Here is an 18,164-nt window from a genome sequence, read left to right on the forward strand (position 1 = left end):
AGATTGAGTTTAATTAATCAGTTGCTAGATACCAGCTTAGTGGACTAAAGGCTTCAAAACAATCTTAGAGTTTGTAAGTGATGCTTGAGCATCATTGTTGGGATTTCAACATATTCCAGTGCAGCTAAAACTTTTCATACTTCAGTATGTTCACATTTCTCTAATGAACAAAAACTAGCACTGGGATTTATATATATTAATGGATTAATACCTACACTTATATTGACCCCGGGCATTGAATATAAGTGTATCGCCTCTGATGTAGTATGTTGTAAAACTACAGTTCTCACCAAAGAATCCCAGAAGAGTGCCTTTGTTTCTTCATTCTCTTTCCCCTTCTTCCACCCCATTCTCCCAGGAGAGCCACTGACTGCAGCAAATAATTTTGATGCCTGCTGCTTAATTTAGTTCTCTGGCTATTTATTTGCTCTAATTTGCTGCCTTCAATAAATATCCATAATAGAGTGACATGAGGCAGGTTATGATCAAAATGTTTGCATTTAAATTGGGTTTTAGAGATATTGGGTTTCAGGTTTTAGCATAAGACAGAACCAAGATTACATTGTAGTCTTGATCCTTTCTCTCCCACCCATGCAATAGTCTGCAGTTAGTAACTTCAGCTACACGTTTGCCATGTGCATTGCACTTCCTTTATTGGATACTTCCACCAAACCTTTCACCAATGTTCAATATTAAACTCCAGTGGCAGAAGCCCAATACTTCAGCATGGCAGTTTTAGTTTGACTTTATAGAATGTCTGATCCTCAGTTAGTATGATTCCTTCCTATTTTCACAGATTCTGTCTAACTTCTCATCAGAGGGCAAACAGTCTCTCATCCAGATCAGTAACGTAGCTTGTTTACCACTTAGTCTAACTATGTGGGAATTTGAGGACACTTCATGTGTCTTGGGGGCCCACATGTGTAGGAAGGGCTGCTCGAGCTCGAGCTCAGGGATTTTGAGCCTGAGGAGCAGCTAGAGTCACAACGGAGCATCAGGGAGGCTGAGTGTTTCCTGGATCATATGTTGTAGAAGGTGGCCAGCCCACAGGCATTAAGAGTTCAGGATAGTAAGATGGGTGGCCATCTGTAAGAGTAGGAAGAGGCAAGAAGTGCAGGAGTCTTTGGGGTGTTCCGTGTTTTCAGTCCAACTAGGAAGGAAGCATTGCTGGATCTGGGGAATGGGGTGGGAGAGCACTTGGGTAGGAGTGGTCATTGTATCATAAGGTTTGGATTAGTAATGGAGAAGAGCAAGGAACAATCTAAAGTAGAACTTCTAAATTGGGAGAGGAAGAACTTCAGTGCAATGAGAGGGTATCTAGCTAAGGTAAAATGGAACCAAAGTTAGTCAGAAAAAATTGTAATGGAGCAATGGGTGATCTTTAATGAAGAGATGTTTCAGTTAGAGGCTAGGTACATTCCAACAAGAGGGAAAGGAAGGGGAACCAAAGCCATGGCTCCTTGTATGATAGGGGAATATGATGAAACAAAAAAGAAGGGTGTATGATGCATGTCAGGTGAACTCTTCAGGAGAGAACCAGGCCAAATACAATAAGTTGAGAGGGAGAGTGAAGAGGAAAATAAAACTGGCAAAGAGGGAATATGAGAATAGAATGGATGTTAACATAAAAGGTAATCCAAAAATCATCATCTGACATGCAAATAGTAAGAGGTGTGGTGGGGCCTCTTGGGGACAAAGAGGGTGATGTAAGCTTAGAGGCACAGAGCAAGGCTGGAATACTTGAGTACTTTGTATTGGTGTTTACTGAGGAAGAGGATTCTGACAAAATATTGATGGACACAGAGATGGTAGAGGTGAAAATTGATGGGCAGTATGTGCTGGAAAGTTTGGCTTGGAGTGGATAAGTTGCCTGGTTTGGATGGTTTGCATCCGAGGTTGCTGAGGGAACTGCGGGTGGAGATAGTGGAAGGGTTAGCCATAATATTCCAGTCTTCCCTAGATATGAGGGATGCCAGAGGGTTGGAAAGTGGCAAATGTGATATCCTTGTTCAAGGAAGGGTGTAAGGACATTTCCATTAACGATAGGCCAGTCAGTTTAACATCAGTGGTGGGTTAGAAACCATGATCGAGGTAAAAGTTAACAGGCATTTGGAAAGGTTTGAGTTAGTTGAGGAGAGCCAGCACAGATTCGTAAAATCAGATCATGTTTGACTAATCTAATTAAACTTTTTGATGAAGTAAAAGAGAAGGTTGATGAAGGGAATGCAGTGGATGTTGTCTATATGGATTTTAAGAAAGCCTTTGAGAAAGTACCACATAAAAGACTGGTTAACAAAATTGAGGTCATGGAATAAGAGGGTCAGTGTCAGCTTGGATAAAAGGTTTGACAGAAAGCAGTGATTCATGGTAAATGGTTGTTTTTCAGACCTGTGGATGGTAGGCGGTGATGTTCCCCAAGGGTCAGTGCTAGGACCACTGCATTTTTTGATATATTTTATATATATAATATATATGACTTGGGTATTGGTATACAGAGTAAAATTTCAAAATTTGCCAATGATACCAAACTTGGAGGTGTGGCAAACAGTGAGGAAGATACCAATCAACTGCAACAGGACATAGATAGGCGAACAGAATGGGCAGACAAGTGGCAGATGGAATTTAATACAGACAAATAAGGCAGACAAAGAAAAGCTGTTAAGTTAGCTGATGATACAAGGACTAAGGGACACAGATTTAAGGTTTTGGGCAAGCGATATAGCTGGGATGTTGAGGAAGAACTTTTTTACACAGCGAGTGGTAATCTGGAACTCACTGCCTAGAAGGGTGTTGGAAGTGGAGATGTTTAATGATTTCAAAAGGAAATCGGGTGGGCATTTGAAGAAAATAAACTTGCAGGGCTACGGGAATAGAGCAGGGGAATGGGATTGACTGGATTGCTCTACAGAGTGTCCGCATGTACATGGGCCAAATGGCCGCCTCCTGTGCTGTAATGACTCTATGACAAGTGTGGGGTGATGTATCTTGGCAGAAGGGATAGGAAGAGGCAATATATACTTACAGAACAGTTCTATAGACTATACAGGGACAGAGGGAGCTGAGGATTCATGTGCATAGATCTTTGAAAGTGGCGGGGCATATTTTGAGAGGAGTTGGCAAAGCATGTGGCATCTTGGACTTCATAAATAGAGGTATTGAGTACAATAACAGGGAGGTTATGCTGCACCTATATAGAGCTCTGGTTAGGCCACAACTAGAGTATTGCGTCCAGTTCTGGTCACACTTTAGGAAGGATGTGAGGGTGCGGAGGAGATTTACCAGGAACGGTTCCAGGGATGAGGGAATTTAGCTACAAGGTGAGATTGTTCTCCTTGGAGAAAAGGAGGTTGAGGGTGATCAGTGATTTCAAAAGGAAATTGGATAGGCACTTGAGGGAAATAAACTTGCACGGTTACAGGGGTAGAGCGAGGGAATGGGACTGACTGGATTGCTCTACAGAGAGCTGGCATATACTTGGGCCAAATGGCCGCCTTCTGTGCCATCATGACTCCATAATCAACTGAGATTAGTGCATATTATTGGGACTGAGTATGGAAGCTTTACTCTGTATCCAACTTGGGCTGTACCTAACCTGGGAGTATTTGAGACAATGTAGAGGCTTTACTTTTGTCAGCCTAGGTTCAGGCTGGGAGTCAGAAGTTCAAGTCTCACTTCAAAGACTTGAGCACTTAATTTAGGCTGACACTCAAATGAAATGCTGAGTGGGTGCCCTCATGGCTGGTGCTTTCTTTCAGATGAGATGTTAAACCAAGGCTGTGCTTGCTTTCTAATAACGTAAGACAACCCACAGCACTATGCAAGCAAGAACAACAGAGTTCTCCTAGTGTCCCTGAATCACACCACATGTGATCAATGATTTTATTGCTGTTGGTGGCACCTTGCTGTGTTCAAATTGTCTGCTGCATGTCCTATATCACAATAGTAACTACACTTCAGTTACTTAATTGACTGTAAATTACTTTGAGCCATCTTAGTCTCATGAAAGGCACTAGATAAATCAAGGCCTTTCCCTCTCAGTGGCTTCTCTTTTTGTCCTCACAAAGTCACGTCTGAACTCCTTAAACCCTCTTTCTCATCTCTGTGCTGCACCTTGATTACATCATTAGTTTCCACATATATGCTGATGGCATTTCGCTCTCCCTCGCCAGTATTTTTCTTGACTGCCTCAACCTACTTGTCTAACATGCAGTCCTGGGGAAGTTATATCTTCCTCCAGTTCGACATTGGGAAGTGTAAAGCCCCTACCACAAGCTTCTCTCTCATCAGTGTTTCCACCTTGCTGTTCGGTGACACTGTTGGGCCAATCCAGACTGTTTGCCATCTTGCTGTTCTCACCGTGTCACCCATATCCTGTTCTTCCCAAAGACTGCTTCCTTTTTGCAACATTGCTTGTCACTGCCCCTACCTCAACACATCTACCACTGAAAACCCTTTTATGTGCCTTTGTCAACTTCTGGGCTTAAAGACTGACTCTTGACACACTCCCTGCTAACCTTTCATCTCTATCCTCCATTTTGTCCAAAATTTTGCTATCTTGTCCTGCTGCTATTCAGTCCTACATAATCTGGCTAGTTCCCACCTATGCTCCCCAGCTTCCAATGCATTCAACTCAAAATCCTTGTCTTGAAATTCTTCCATTGCCTCACCCTATACTACTTCGGCAATTACCTCCCTTCCCAACATCTTTTGAACTCTTCATTCTTCTGACTCTGGATTCTTGTGCATTCTTTGTCCTTTCACACAACATTGGTGGTGGAGTCTTCAGCTGTCTGGATCCCACGTTCTCTAGGATTCAACCCAGAACCCCTCAGCCTCTCCACCTCGCTACTCCCTTCAAAAATTATTCAAACTCCATCTCTTTGATCAAGCTTTTGGTTACCCATGATAATTTCTCCCTTCCTAGCTTGGGATCCATTTTCCATACACCTATCTGTGAATTGTCTCAGGATTTGATTTTTAATGTTAAAGGTGCTGCACAAATACAAGTCAGTGATGACTGTTAAATGGTTGATTTTGCCTGGCTTCTACTATTCATTATAGTACAATTAATGGAAGATGACAGTCCGATGTTGAAGATTACCACTAGAGAAATCTGCACATAGCTTTAGCATGATAGAATTGTTCACCAATAGGTCAGAAATATGCCATAGGCGTAGTTTGTTGAACTTTGTTATTAAAAAAATTAAAATTCTTCTCCATGCCTCTCGACAGTGCACATTGTGATAATACACATGTTCGAACACATGGGGTCCAGGGTGAGCTAGCAAATTGGATACAAAATTGACTTGGTGATAGGAGGCAGAGGGTGGCAGTGGAGGGTTGTTTTTCAGATTGGAGGCTGGTGACCAGTGGTGTGCCGCAGGGCTCGGTGCTGGGCCCTCTGTTGTTTGTCATATATATTAATGACTTGGATGTGAATGTAAGGGGCATGATTAGTAAGTTTGCAGAACACACCAAAATTAGCGGCATAGTGGGCAATGAAGAAGGTTGTCTAAGGTTACAACAGGATATAGATCAATTGGGAAAGTGGGCAAGGGAGTGGTAAATGGAATTTAACGCAGGTAAGTGTGAAGTGATGCATTTTGCATGAAGTTAAACCAGGGCAGGACATATACAGTGAATGGCAGGACCCTGGAGAGTGTTGTTGAGCAGAGAGACCTTGGGGTGCAAGTACATAGTTCCCTGAAAGTGGCAACACAGGTAGACAGGGTGGTGAAGAAGGCATATGGCATGCTTGCCTTCATCGGCTGAGGCATTCAGTACAAGAGTTGGGACGTCATGTTACAGTTGTACATAACGTTGGTTAGGCCGCATTTGGAGTACTGTGTGCAGTTCTGGTCGCTGCACTACAAGAAAGATGTGATTAAGCTAGAGAGGGTGCACAAAAGATTCACAAGGATGTTGCCTGGTTTGGAGGGCTTGAGTTAGAAAGAGAGATTGGATAGGCTGGGTCTGTTTTCCCTGGAGCGAAGGAGGCTGAGAGGGGACATGATAGAGGTATATAAAATTATGAGAGGCATAGATAGGGTGGATAGCCAGAGTCTGTTTCTCATGGTAGGGGTGACTAAAACTAGAGGGCATAGATTTAAGGTGAGAGGATGGAGGTTTAAAGGGGATCAAAGGGGTAAATTGTTCACACAAAGAATAGTGGGTATCTGGAATGAGCTGCCTGAGGAGGTGGTGGAGGCAGGAACAGTAGCGACATTTAAGAGGCATCTGGACAGGTACTTGAATGAGCAAGGCATAGAGGGATATGGAATTAATGCAGGCAGGTGGGATTAGTATAGATAGGCATTATGGTCGGCATGGATGCGTTGGCCGAAGGGCCTGTTTCTATGCTGTACGACTCGATGACTCCAATAAGTTGCCTTGTTAACAGTAGGTAGAATCATCAACACACAGGATCAATCCTACCTCGCACTTGTTCACCACCTGTTAAATGGTCATTGTACTCTGTGTTGATGACAACCAGTTTGGTCTGCTTGCATAATGGGCCATAATATGCAGTAAGAATGAATCTAACAGTGTCTGCCATTAATTAGATTTTCACTTGACCTTTTTAACCGCAACAATATTTTGCAGTGTTAGGTGCTCGCAGTGAGAGTGAAAAACTTGCAGCAAGAGAAACCAGGCACTTGAGTGAATTGGGCAAGCAGCTGTTTATCTCGTTAACCAATCAGACTGAAGGACTGTGAAATAAACAAGGCGATGAAAGGAAGTTTTAAAAGAAATGTTTTTAAATTTTATGTTTTTATAATATCCAAAAATTAAAGCCTGAAAGAATGAGACTCCACACTGAAAACAGTTAATTTTCAATGGCAGAGAAGTCATTGGTAGTAATTAACAACTAGCACATTGTTAAATGCATCTCTGACAGTTCATCCAGGGCTAATTAAATAGACTGTATTTGCTGACAACGCAACCATTAGGTGGGACGTGTGCAAATGCAGTCTCATCGACTGAAACGTCAATGTCTGCGACCTGTCAGGCAGCTGCCAGTAATAAAGATGATGCTGCTTAATTTGACACAGAAAGCGAATTCAACCCATCCCCCTCACCCCTCAATGGCTGCAATCACCGCCTCTATGACCCCCAACAGTACTCCGCTCCCTCCTGCGATCGCTGCCTCAATCCTCAATTGCTTCCATTCTCTGCCACTCCCAACTGCTTGCAGCTCGTCTTCCCCCCTCCCCCCGCTGCTTCTCCGACAAGCGAGGCGCGATTGAGCATCGAGCAGTCAGGAGCGGGAGAGAATGGCGGGATGGAGTGGTGAGCAGTTGGAAGCCGGAAAGAATGGTGGGAGGAAACAATGAGCAGTCGGGTGCAGCGATCGCGGGAGGGAGTGGAGAAGAGAAAGCAACGATTGAGGCAATGCGTGGACGTCGTTTATGAGGTGCCTTCGGCACGCGCGTGCATGGATTCATACCGGCAAATGCTCGGATGCACTGATGACGTCGGCTCATACTCTGCATTGTCAGCAGACACTTCGAATCAAGTATGTATGGACCCCAAATGGCTCTTAAATAGGCTCACTGCATCACTTCAGACCAGCTCTAATTTTCTGTGGTGAGTTTAGTTTGCATCTACCATGCAAGTACAGCAACCTGACTCCACTCAATGCATTTCAATGGTGAGCCAGACAGTGAGATGTTGTTATTACGAAGCAATCATCGGAGTAGTGTTTCTCGGACAGCAATTTTTGGATTTCCACATTTAGCTGTGCATCTGCACTTGCCTGAAGTTGCTGTGACATTTGCGCATAAGTAATTTAAGTGCCACTCGCCTTGCCATTATTTTGACAGTAATTTGTTAGCCAGTGTCTTTTCCTGGATGAAGGAGGAAACATGATGATAGGTGCTGGTAGTGGAGGGAGGGGGGGTAGGAATGGAGAGTGAGGGTAATATCTGTGTATAAATGTATGCATATTAAGCTGATCTAAGGGTTCTGTGGAAAGAAGTGATTTGCACCATTCAAGGACCGTTGTTGGTTGTGCTCAGAGACACTGTGCCTGTAACTTTTGGGGGGAAAAATCCACTGTAGATTCCCCGATTCGGTTTACTCAGCTGAGTAAACTAATGTGTAGCTCAGCCATCCAGACCAGGAAAACAGAATTTTGTTCCCTGGCCTTCGAACAAAGAACAGTACAGCGTAGGAATAGGCCATTTGGCCAAGCCTGCGCCGATCTTGATGCCTGTCTAAACTAAAACCTTCTGCACTTCCGGGGACCGTATCCCTCTATTCCCATCCTATTCATGTATTTGTCAAGATGCCTCTTAAACGTCGCTATCGTACCTGCTTCCATCACCTCCCCCGGCTGCAAGTTCCAGGCACTCGCCACCCTCTGTGTAAAGACCTTGCCTCACACATCCCCTCTAAACTTTGCCCCTCGCACCTTAAACGTATGTCCCCTAGTAACTGACTCTTCCACCCTGGGAAAAAGCTTCTGACTATCCACTCTGTCCATGCTGCTCATAACTTTGTAAACCTCTATCATGTCGCTCCTCCACCTCCGTCGTTCCAGTGAAAACAATCCGAGTTTATCCAACCTCTCCTCATAGCTAATGCCTTCCAGACCAGGCAACATCCTGGTAAACCTCTTCTGTACCCTCTCCAAAGCCTCGACGTCCTTCTGGTAGTGTGGCGACCAGAATTGCATGCAATATTCTAAGTGTGGCCTAACTAAAGTTCTGTACAGCTGCAGCATGACTTGCCTATTTTTATACTCTATGCCCCGACCGATGAAGGCAAGCATGCCATATGCCTTCTTGACTACCTTATCCACCTGAGTTGCCACTTTCAGTGACCTGTGGACCTGTACGCCCAGATCTCTCTGCCTGTCAATATTCCTAAGGGTTCTGCCATTTACTGTATACTTCCCACCTGTATTAGATCTTCCAAAATGCATTATCTCACATTTGTCCAGATTAAACTCCATCTGCCATTTCTCCGCCCAAGTCTCCAACCGATCTATATCCTGTTGTATCCTCTGACAATCCTCATCACTATCCGCAACTCCACCAACCTTTGTGTCGTCCGCAAACTTACTAATCAGACCAGCTACATTTTCCTCCAATTCATTTATATATACTACAAACAGCAAAGGTCCCAGCACTGATCCCTGCGGAACAGCACTGGTCACATCCCTCCATTCAGAAAAGCACCCTTCCACTGTTGCCCTCTGTCTTCTATGACCGAGCCACTTCTGTATCCATCTTGCCAGCTCACCTCTGATCCCGTGTGACTTCACCTTTTGTACCAGTCTGCCATGAGGGACCTTGTCAAAGGCTTTACTGAAGTCCATATAGACAACATCCACTGCCCTTCCTTTATCAATCATCTTTGCTGGATGTATTTTTATTTTCAGGCTGTTTTAGAGAACTGATGGGTTAAAGATCATGTACTAGATCAAAAAAATTATTTTGTTATTGTGTTTTTCCATGAAAATAGTGAAATTTAATTTTTTTTTTTATATTTGTCTAGGTGGAAGAAGTAAAGAGACGACAGTACTGCCTCATGTTCAGCTCTGCTGGACAACAGGGACAGACATACTATGTCACCTTTGATTCATACCCAGAATATCTTCGGTGGCTCAGACAGGCATCCAAGGTGAATTGTACTGTATTATGACAACAGCTTATACTATGTTATATATGTAATAGGAAATGATGCATGCTGTTCTGATAGTGATATCAAAAAACAAGTTTTGTTAACCATAGGAATGATGTTTCCTGTCATAAACTTGTTCTGTCACTCAGAAAAGCATATATTCCCATTGTAATAAGTTAAAGCCCAATTTTATGTCCATCACAATTCTGGAATTTGGTGGTTGAATGAATGGGGAAATAATTACAATGAATTACTATTTAAACAATCAATATAACTTAACTTTCTGACTTTGAATGCTTTTACAATACTCACTTTTTAAATTTCTTAATTGAGTTTTTTTATTCTTTCATGGGATGTGGGCGTCGCTGGCAAGGCCCATCCCTAATTGCTCTTGACAACTGAGTATCTTACTAGGTCATTTCAGAGGGCAGTTAAGAGTCAACCACATTGCTGAGGGTCTGGAATCACATGTAGGCCAGACCAGGTAAGGACAGCATATTTCCTTCCCCAAACGACATTAGTGAACCAGATGGGTTTTTACGACGGTCGATGATCGTTTCATGGCACCATTACTGACATTAGCTTTCACTTCCAGATTTTTATTAATTAATTGAATTTAAAGTCCATCAGCTGCTGTGGTGGGATTTGAACCCGTGTTCCCAGAGCATTAACGTGGGCCTCTGGGTTATTTGGTCAGTGACATTACTACACCACCACTGTCAGTGAATTCTACAATTTGTTTGATTTAGACTGATTAATTCTTGGTACTTGGGACACTCTGAAACCATTCTGAAGAATTCTATCTGCCTTCATCTTTTTCTATGAAGCAGAAATATAATTTTGCTTCTCAGGGCTTGCCTTTCGGTTTAGACTGAACCCAAGATAATTACTAATTCAGACAATTCATTTGGTAACAACAACTTGGATAAACCTATTGCCAGTGCTCTGCAATTTTTGACTATTTTACATGGTGCAACTCTGAAACATGGTGGTGATCTATTCCAGCAGAACAATGGCCATCTCCTGGACCAGCATAGTCTCTACCAGGATTTCTGACTTTTGTATCAGTAGCAACTGCTAACTCTGGTTGAATTTGCTAAGGATGGTGGCTGGGAAGCCCTAGTATCTTGCCTTCAGGCAAGATGAATTTGATGCTGCCTTGGGTTGATTAGTGGCTGGATGTTAGAAGCCGACAGCCCTGGTACCTCACGAAACTCAATATAAAAACAGTTTTTCTTTCTGTCAGGCAGTTACATGAAGTAATATTGATGCTTCCATAAACTATTATTCTTCGCTTTTTTTATTCCAACTCATTAGTCAGTCCTTCCAATTTTGAATCCAGATTAAGTTAGTGTTTACCCATCTTTAGTTGTTGAACTGTTCTAACAGGATGATTTTGCTTGTGGAAGGTATGTCCAATCTGGCCAATTACAGCTCTGTCATTGTACTCTCATTCATCAGCAAGGTAATTGACAGTGATATTGGGTGGCATCTGCTCACCAATAACGTGCTCACGGATGCTCAATTTGGGTTCTGCCAGGACCACTCAGTTCTAGACCTCATTGGTCCAAACGTGGCCAAAAGAGCTGAATTCCAGAGTTGAATCTGACTGTCCTTGACATCAAGGCAGCATTTGACCGAGTCTGGCATCTAGTAAAATTTCCCTAGTAAAATTGAATTCAGTAGGAATCGGGGGAAAACTCACCACTGGCTGGAGTCATGGTTAGCACAGAGGAAGACAGTTGTGATTGTTGGAGGTGACATAGGGAAACTGAGGAATTATAGACCAGTTGACCTAATATCTGTTGTCGGGAAATTGCTAGAGTCTACAATTAAGGATAGGGTGACTGAGCACCTTGAAAATTTTCACTTGATCAGACAAAGCCAGCATGGATTTGTAAAGGGTAGGTCATGCCTGAACCAGATTTAATTTTTTGAAGAGGTGCCTCGAATAGTGGACAGAGGAATGCCTGTGGACATTTGCTAAAGTCCCCCTTAATAGATTGTTAGCTAAAGTTGAAGAATTGAAGACAAATTATTGACCTGGTTAGGAAACTGGCTGAGCAGCAGGAGACCGAAAGTAAGGGTGAAGGCAGGTATATAGAATTAGATTGCAGATCAGCCATAATCGCTTTCAGTGGCAGAAGAGGCTCGAAGGGCTAAATGGCCTACTCCTGTTCCTATGTTCCTATCATCTCAGCCCTAGGATATTGCAGCAGCAATTCCTCAGGGTTGTGTTCTATGCCCAACTACCTTCAGCTACATCATCAATGACCATCCCTCCATCATATGGGCAGGGTGAGACGTTAACTGATGATTACGCAGTGTGCCGTTCTATTCGCAACTCCTCAGTTAATGAAGCAGTTGGTGTCCCCATGCAGCAAGATCTGGACAACATTCAGACTTGGTCTGGTAAGTGGCAAGTAACATTGGTGCCACACAAGTGCTAAGCTATGACAATCTCCAACAAGAGAGAGTCTAACCACCTCCCCTTGACATTCAATGACATTACCATCGCCAAATCCCCATCAACATCCTGGGGGTTACCATTGCCTCGAAACTTAATTAGACCAACCAGATAAATATTGTGGCTTCAAGAGCAGGTCAGAGGCTGGGTATTCTGCAGCAACTGACTTATCTGATTCCCCAAAGCCTGTCCACCATTTGCAAGGCACAAGTCAGGAGTGTGATGAAGTACTCTCCACTTGCCTGGATGAGTACAGCTCCAACATTGCTGAGGAAGCTCAATTGACATCCTATACAGCACCTTAAACATTCACTCCCTCCACCACCGGGGCACAGTGGCTAGAGTATGTACCATCTACCAGATGCACTGCAGCAACTCACCAAGGCATCTTTGACAGCACCTTCCAGACCCGTGACCTCTACCATTAAGAAGGACGAGGGCAGAAGGCATCTGCAAGTTCCCCTCCAAGTCTCTCAATCCTGATTTGGAAATCTATCGGCGTTCATTCGTGGTCAGTGGATGAAAACTTTGGAACTCCCTACCGAACAGTCTGTGGGAATAGCTTCACCACAGGAATGCAGTGGTTCAAGAAGGTGGCTCACTACCATCTTCTCAAGGGCAGTTAGGAATGGGCAATAAATGCTGGCCTTGCCAGTGATGTCCACATCCCGTAAATGAATCAAAAAGAAAGGTTGGCTAGAGAAAGAATGTCAAATTACCAATGGGTATTTCCTTATTTGAAAATACTTTCTCTATGAACAGAGGAGTCACCCTCTTTACTCCTCTTTTCTGTCCAACTTGGAACATGAGCTATTTATTAAATATGTTTGTTTGATATTCCTTTGTTGTGCATACCTTGTTGCTCTGCTACCAACACTTTCCAGAATGGCATCTGAAATTGATATAGATTTGTTGGTGAAGTTATTCGGCAAAAAGTTAAAAATCAGTGCAATGTTTTGTAGTCACTCTCCCTAAAATAGCTTGTTCTAAAACAATGTAATCCCCAAGCTGGAAATTACATTTGCTACCTTTGCCCAGAAATAGTTTTAGGTTTACTAACACTTGAGCAGGGTGACTAGAAAACAATTTGTCACAAGAGGTGAGTGAATCTGCACCATGTTTCAAAGTTTAACCATGTAAAGTAGGTTCAAAAAATTTCACTATTATTCATGTAGCCAAGCATTGGCACTAATCTAAAATTAGCAATTGGCTTACTTTCCAATAAAATATTGGTATCCAACTGTTTCTGCCCAAAATAAGTGGTGGGTCTATGTAATAAATACAAGAAATGCTGGAAATACTCAGCAGATCTGGCAGCATCTATGGAGAGAGAAGCAGAGTTAATGTTTCAGTGACCTTTCATCGGAACTGGTGGGTCTATGTATGTGTGTAATGCTGTGTGAGACCACATACTCCTTTTTACTGTTTAAAAAGATGCAAACTCCTAAAAGGACAATCATCTAATGATTTTCACTCTATGGATGATTGTCTGTTTGGATGTTTCCCTATGCATTTATATTTTGAAGCTGGATAATGTCCACACAATGAAAAAGACAATGCATCGTAGGTAATTGAATGAATTTTGCTGTTTACAGTGGTTCAGGTTGAAATGCATTGTTCAGGCAGTATGGGTTGTGGTGTCTGAAATAGTAAATTTCAGTGGACTGTCACAAAATAATATTCAGTTGTGTTTTTATTTCCAATGTTAATGTTAAAATGTCAGTTCAAGCCTGTTAGGGAAATTGATTTGGTGAGGTGGGGCAAAAACCTTTAGGAATTAAACCTCATGCAGTCAGGAATTAATTTTTAAAAATTTGAATTATTCGAAGTAAAGCTATTTAAACTCACTGACTTTGGATAGAATCCAATGCATCAAGAGAGCAGCTTCTACAGATGAATTTATTAGTAATTTATTTTACAAGTTTTGTACAATAATGAGCAAAAGTTTGTAGTTGAAGTAATGCTGAAGTTATATATTAGATTCATAAAATAACCTCATTTTAAAGATTTAAGTGACTTTTCAGATGAAGCTGACAGGCCTTTAAAAGCTCTAATAAATTTTGTTTGCTTAAATTCATATTTATACAAAAATGCTTGCTTCTCTGTTTATCTAAACACATTATGGCTGACATTGTGAAGCTCCAGACCTTAGAATGTGGATTGAAAAATAGGCACATAGTACTGCAGGCCCTATTTAATTCTGGATTATACACCTTTTTTTAATTTCTACAATTATTCACTTAATTTATGAAAAATTTTCATTGCTGTATTCTTTACTAAGTTGTCCAAGTTCATTTAAGATATCTGGTGGGGTGGTAGGTTAAAATGCTAGCCTTTCACCTCTAGGACTTGGGCTCACATCCAAACCACACTAATGAGCAGAAAGTTTCCTCTATCTGCTAGCTGCGAGAGTCACGTGTGAAATGAATTTGGGCAATCTCAATCTATTTCTTAGTGGGTATGACCTACATTATAAAGCTGTTCCTAATTGCCAGCCTTGTAAAATCAGTGATGGCAGATGTAGGAAATAGAGAAATGTCTCAATAGTCTCATAAGGAGTTCACTTCTAGAATTAGAGTTGAGCTTTACATTTTAACCACAGTTTTGGTCATGAGCATGGATGAAAGTGTTTACGTGAAGGTTGAAATTGAGTGAGAACAGGAGAGCACAGTAAGAGAACAGGGCATTTTAAACAAAGCACTGGTCTCAGTAAGATGTAATTTTGAAGAAAAGATCCCAAAAATCACCATAAAACATCAGAAATAGTGACTTTGGGTCCTACTGTGCCTCAAATTTTAGAAGTAAATTTACACATGTTCAGATGGATGCAAAGGCAGAAACCTTGGTGTGAGCTAAGACATGAGCAACAGAGTTTTGGATGACCTCAAGTTTACAGAGAGCAGAATGTGGGAGACCAGCCAGGAGTGCGTTGGAATAGTCCAGTCTAGAGGTAACAAAGGCATGAATGAGGGTTTCAGCAGCAGATGAGCTGAGATGGGGCAATGTTGTGGAAGTAGAAATAGGCGGTCTTAGTGATGGCACAAATGTGATGTCGGAAGCTCATCTTGCAGTCAAATGTGATATCAAGGTTGTGAACAGACTGGCTTAACCATGACTGTTCACAGTGAAAGGAATGAAATCAGTAGCTGGTTTCGAGCAGGGATCAAAAACAATGGTTTCAGTCTTTCCAATATTTAATCAGAGGAAATTTCTGCTTATCCAGTACTGATTGTTGGATAAGCAGTCTGATAATTTAGCAACAGTAGAGGAGTCAAGAGAAGTGGTGATGGGTTAGAGCTGAATGGAGTCAGCATATATGCGAAAACTAACGCTGTGCTTTTGGATGATGCTGAGGAGCAGCATGTAGATAAGAAAAGAAGAAATAGATCCTTGGTGGACGCCAGAGCTAATGGTGCGGGAGCAGGACGAGAAACCTTTGCAGCCATTAGATAAATAAGAATGGAACCAGGTGAGAGTAGTCCCACCCAGCTGGATGATGGTGGAAAGGCATTAAAGGAGGAGGATGGTCCGGTCAACCATGTCAAAGGCTGCGGACAGGTCGAGAAGGACAAGGAGGGAAAATGTACTTTTGTCACAGTCACATAGGATGACATTTGTGACTTTGAGAGCTGCTTCAGTACTGTGGTAGGGGCGGAAATCTGTTTGGAGGAATTCAGACAGGGAGTTTTGAGAATGATGGGAACGGATTTGGCAGGCACCAACATGTTCAAGGACTTTGGAGAGGAAAGGGAGGTTGGAGATGACACGGTAGTTTGCAAGGGCGGTAGAGTCAAGGATTGCTTTTTTGAGGTGAGGGGGTGATGGCAGATTTATAGAAGACGGACAACACCTGACGTGAGAGAACGGTTTACAATATCAGCTAACATGGGGACCAGGAGGGGAAGTTGGGTAATTAGCGGTTTAGTGGGAATTGGATTGAGAGAACAGGAGTTGGATCTAGATGTGCTTAGATGGGGCATGAGGGGAGATGGGAGAGAAACTAGAGAAAGATGCAAGTTCAGGGCTAGGGCAGAGGGGAGCATTATAGGAAGTTTGGCCAGCTGAGCTAGTGGAAGGGACAGACACGGCAGAGGCAACTGATTGGAAGGTCTCGATCTTAGTGAGAAAGAAGTCTGTGAATTCCTTGCACTTATTGGGCTAAATATTATGGGCCCCCAAGGGACAGGAATGGAGGTGGGGGACCCATAAAATTGCATGGGAAGGCGGGGAATTGGAGTGCCCAGCACCTTCCGGACGTCTTTGAATTTAGTCCTGGGCCACTTAAGGGCCTGTTCCCGCTTCCGCTGGTAAAATACCAGTGGCAGGCTTGCCGCCGCCACGCAAGGAGGCCGCCCAGTTACTCAAGGCAGCCTCTATGTGGGCCGGGGGTTGGAGTGGAGCTCCTCCGTGGGTAATCTATGGCCCATGGAGTGACGCTGGCAGCAAAGACTGCCCCTGTGGCATCCCCCACCCCCTTGCCCTCAGGAGCCCACCTCCGCCCCCATGCTAGAGCTCGCCTGAGCAGCCCCGGTGAGCCGGCCCTCACTTAACTGCAGTTCAGGCTCCTTGGCGGCTCTTCCTTCAAGTGACTGCTGCCATTCCAGCAGTGGCCATCACTCCCGGTGGCACTGCTGGGACTGTTGAGCTGCCGGCCCCCTAATTGGCTGCAGCTCTTGAAGGCGGGATCCCCATCCTTAAAGGGATGATGCCCCGGCGACAAGCAGTTAATTGCCTGAGTGCCGTGAAATGCAGCCAGGGATCCCCCAAATGGCTGAGGCAGGGTTCCCCTCGCCTTTTGGACACTTGTCGGGACCCCCACTGGCTGCAGCCCATTGATGGAGGTGAAGCTGGAGGGGAAAGGGGTTTAAGAAGATGGTTTGCAGTAGAGAAAAGAAGCCAGCAGTTATCTTTTCATCCCTGGAATAGTAGCAGATAATAGCAGTACCCGAACGTGTATTAAGTGTTGCAGCCAGAGCTGGTGGTGGATGGCTAAACCACCTTTCAAATCTGCGTTCCTTGGACTTAAGGGAGTGGAGATGAGGGCCATACCAGGGGGAATAGCCAGGGTGAGAGACTGATCTTTTTGTTGGTGACTAGGGCATCAAAGGTGGAGGCGAGGGTGCAGTTGAGCAGATTAGTAGCTGCAGCAATGTTATGGCGAACGGAGGGCCAAAGCTTGATAGTTGAGATTTTGAAAGTGCAGTTGTAAGTGAATAGGGGGATAGTTTTTTTTTCCCAGGGATGGATACAGAATGAAGTATGGTTGGGCTTGGAAGGGGGATGTGGGTGGAGAGTGATCCAAGGAAGTGATCAGAGGTGGCCTTATCAGTAATTGATACGATGGGACTGGCAAGACCACGTGAGATGGCAAGGTCGAGGGGGTAGCTGTGAATATGGATTGCAGAGTTTACATACAGGGAAAGATTTAGGGAGGATAAAAGGGCAGTGAATTCAGGAGAGGGAACATGATGAGTTGAGATAGAGATTGACATCACCGAGGATGAGAAATCGCTCGGTGCTGAGGGAAGAAAGCAGTGAAAATAAAGGCTGTTATGTTGGAGACTGTTGACTGCTGAAACTCATAAATGAATGTCTGAATGTCTAAAAACTAGAGTTCCTATTCTTTAAAGCCATGTTGAAATTATGTTTGTGGATGTTTGATGAAGACAGAAATGGGCTTTGCTATAATGCTTTTCAGTTGAATGACCTTCTGTCACTTGGCCTACACAAGAAGAATGGGCACTTGGGCAACATACCAGAGGGCTCATTGTGCCTATGGATCTGTCAGGTTTTAGAAGGGTGGGTGGGATAGAGAAGTATAACTTAGACCAGATATTACAGGATGTTAAAGCCAAAATGCCAGTAACTACATATTGAATCAGAGTATACAGTTTTCTCCATTTTGCCTTTGTATGCGATCTTTTTAAATTTAAGCCATATTAAAACTGTTACTGTGAGATTTTTAGATCACAGTTAATAAAATATAAAAAGGTGTTCAATACAATTTCCTATTTCAGTTGCTGCTAGCCTTCTACAGTAACTGGCACAAACTAACTAACGATTGGTTTAT

At 43.3% G+C, this 18,164-nt stretch overlaps 1 protein-coding gene across 10 annotated transcripts in view; it reads left to right on the forward strand.

The window, feature by feature from the left end:
* Positions 1–18,164, forward strand: part of LOC137378861 (PH domain leucine-rich repeat-containing protein phosphatase 2-like) — a 228,918-nt gene that overhangs the window by 106,053 nt on the left and 104,701 nt on the right. For all 10 annotated transcript variants that reach the window (XM_068049311.1, XM_068049312.1, XM_068049313.1 and 7 more), the window contains one exon: positions 9,502–9,627. In XM_068049311.1, the coding sequence (XP_067905412.1) occupies positions 9,502–9,627 (126 nt within the window). The remainder of the gene's footprint in view (positions 1–9,501; positions 9,628–18,164) is intronic.

The sequence above is a fragment of the Heterodontus francisci genome, chromosome 17 (assembly GCF_036365525.1).
Source record: "Heterodontus francisci isolate sHetFra1 chromosome 17, sHetFra1.hap1, whole genome shotgun sequence".
Lineage (NCBI taxonomy): Eukaryota > Metazoa > Chordata > Chondrichthyes > Heterodontiformes > Heterodontidae > Heterodontus > Heterodontus francisci.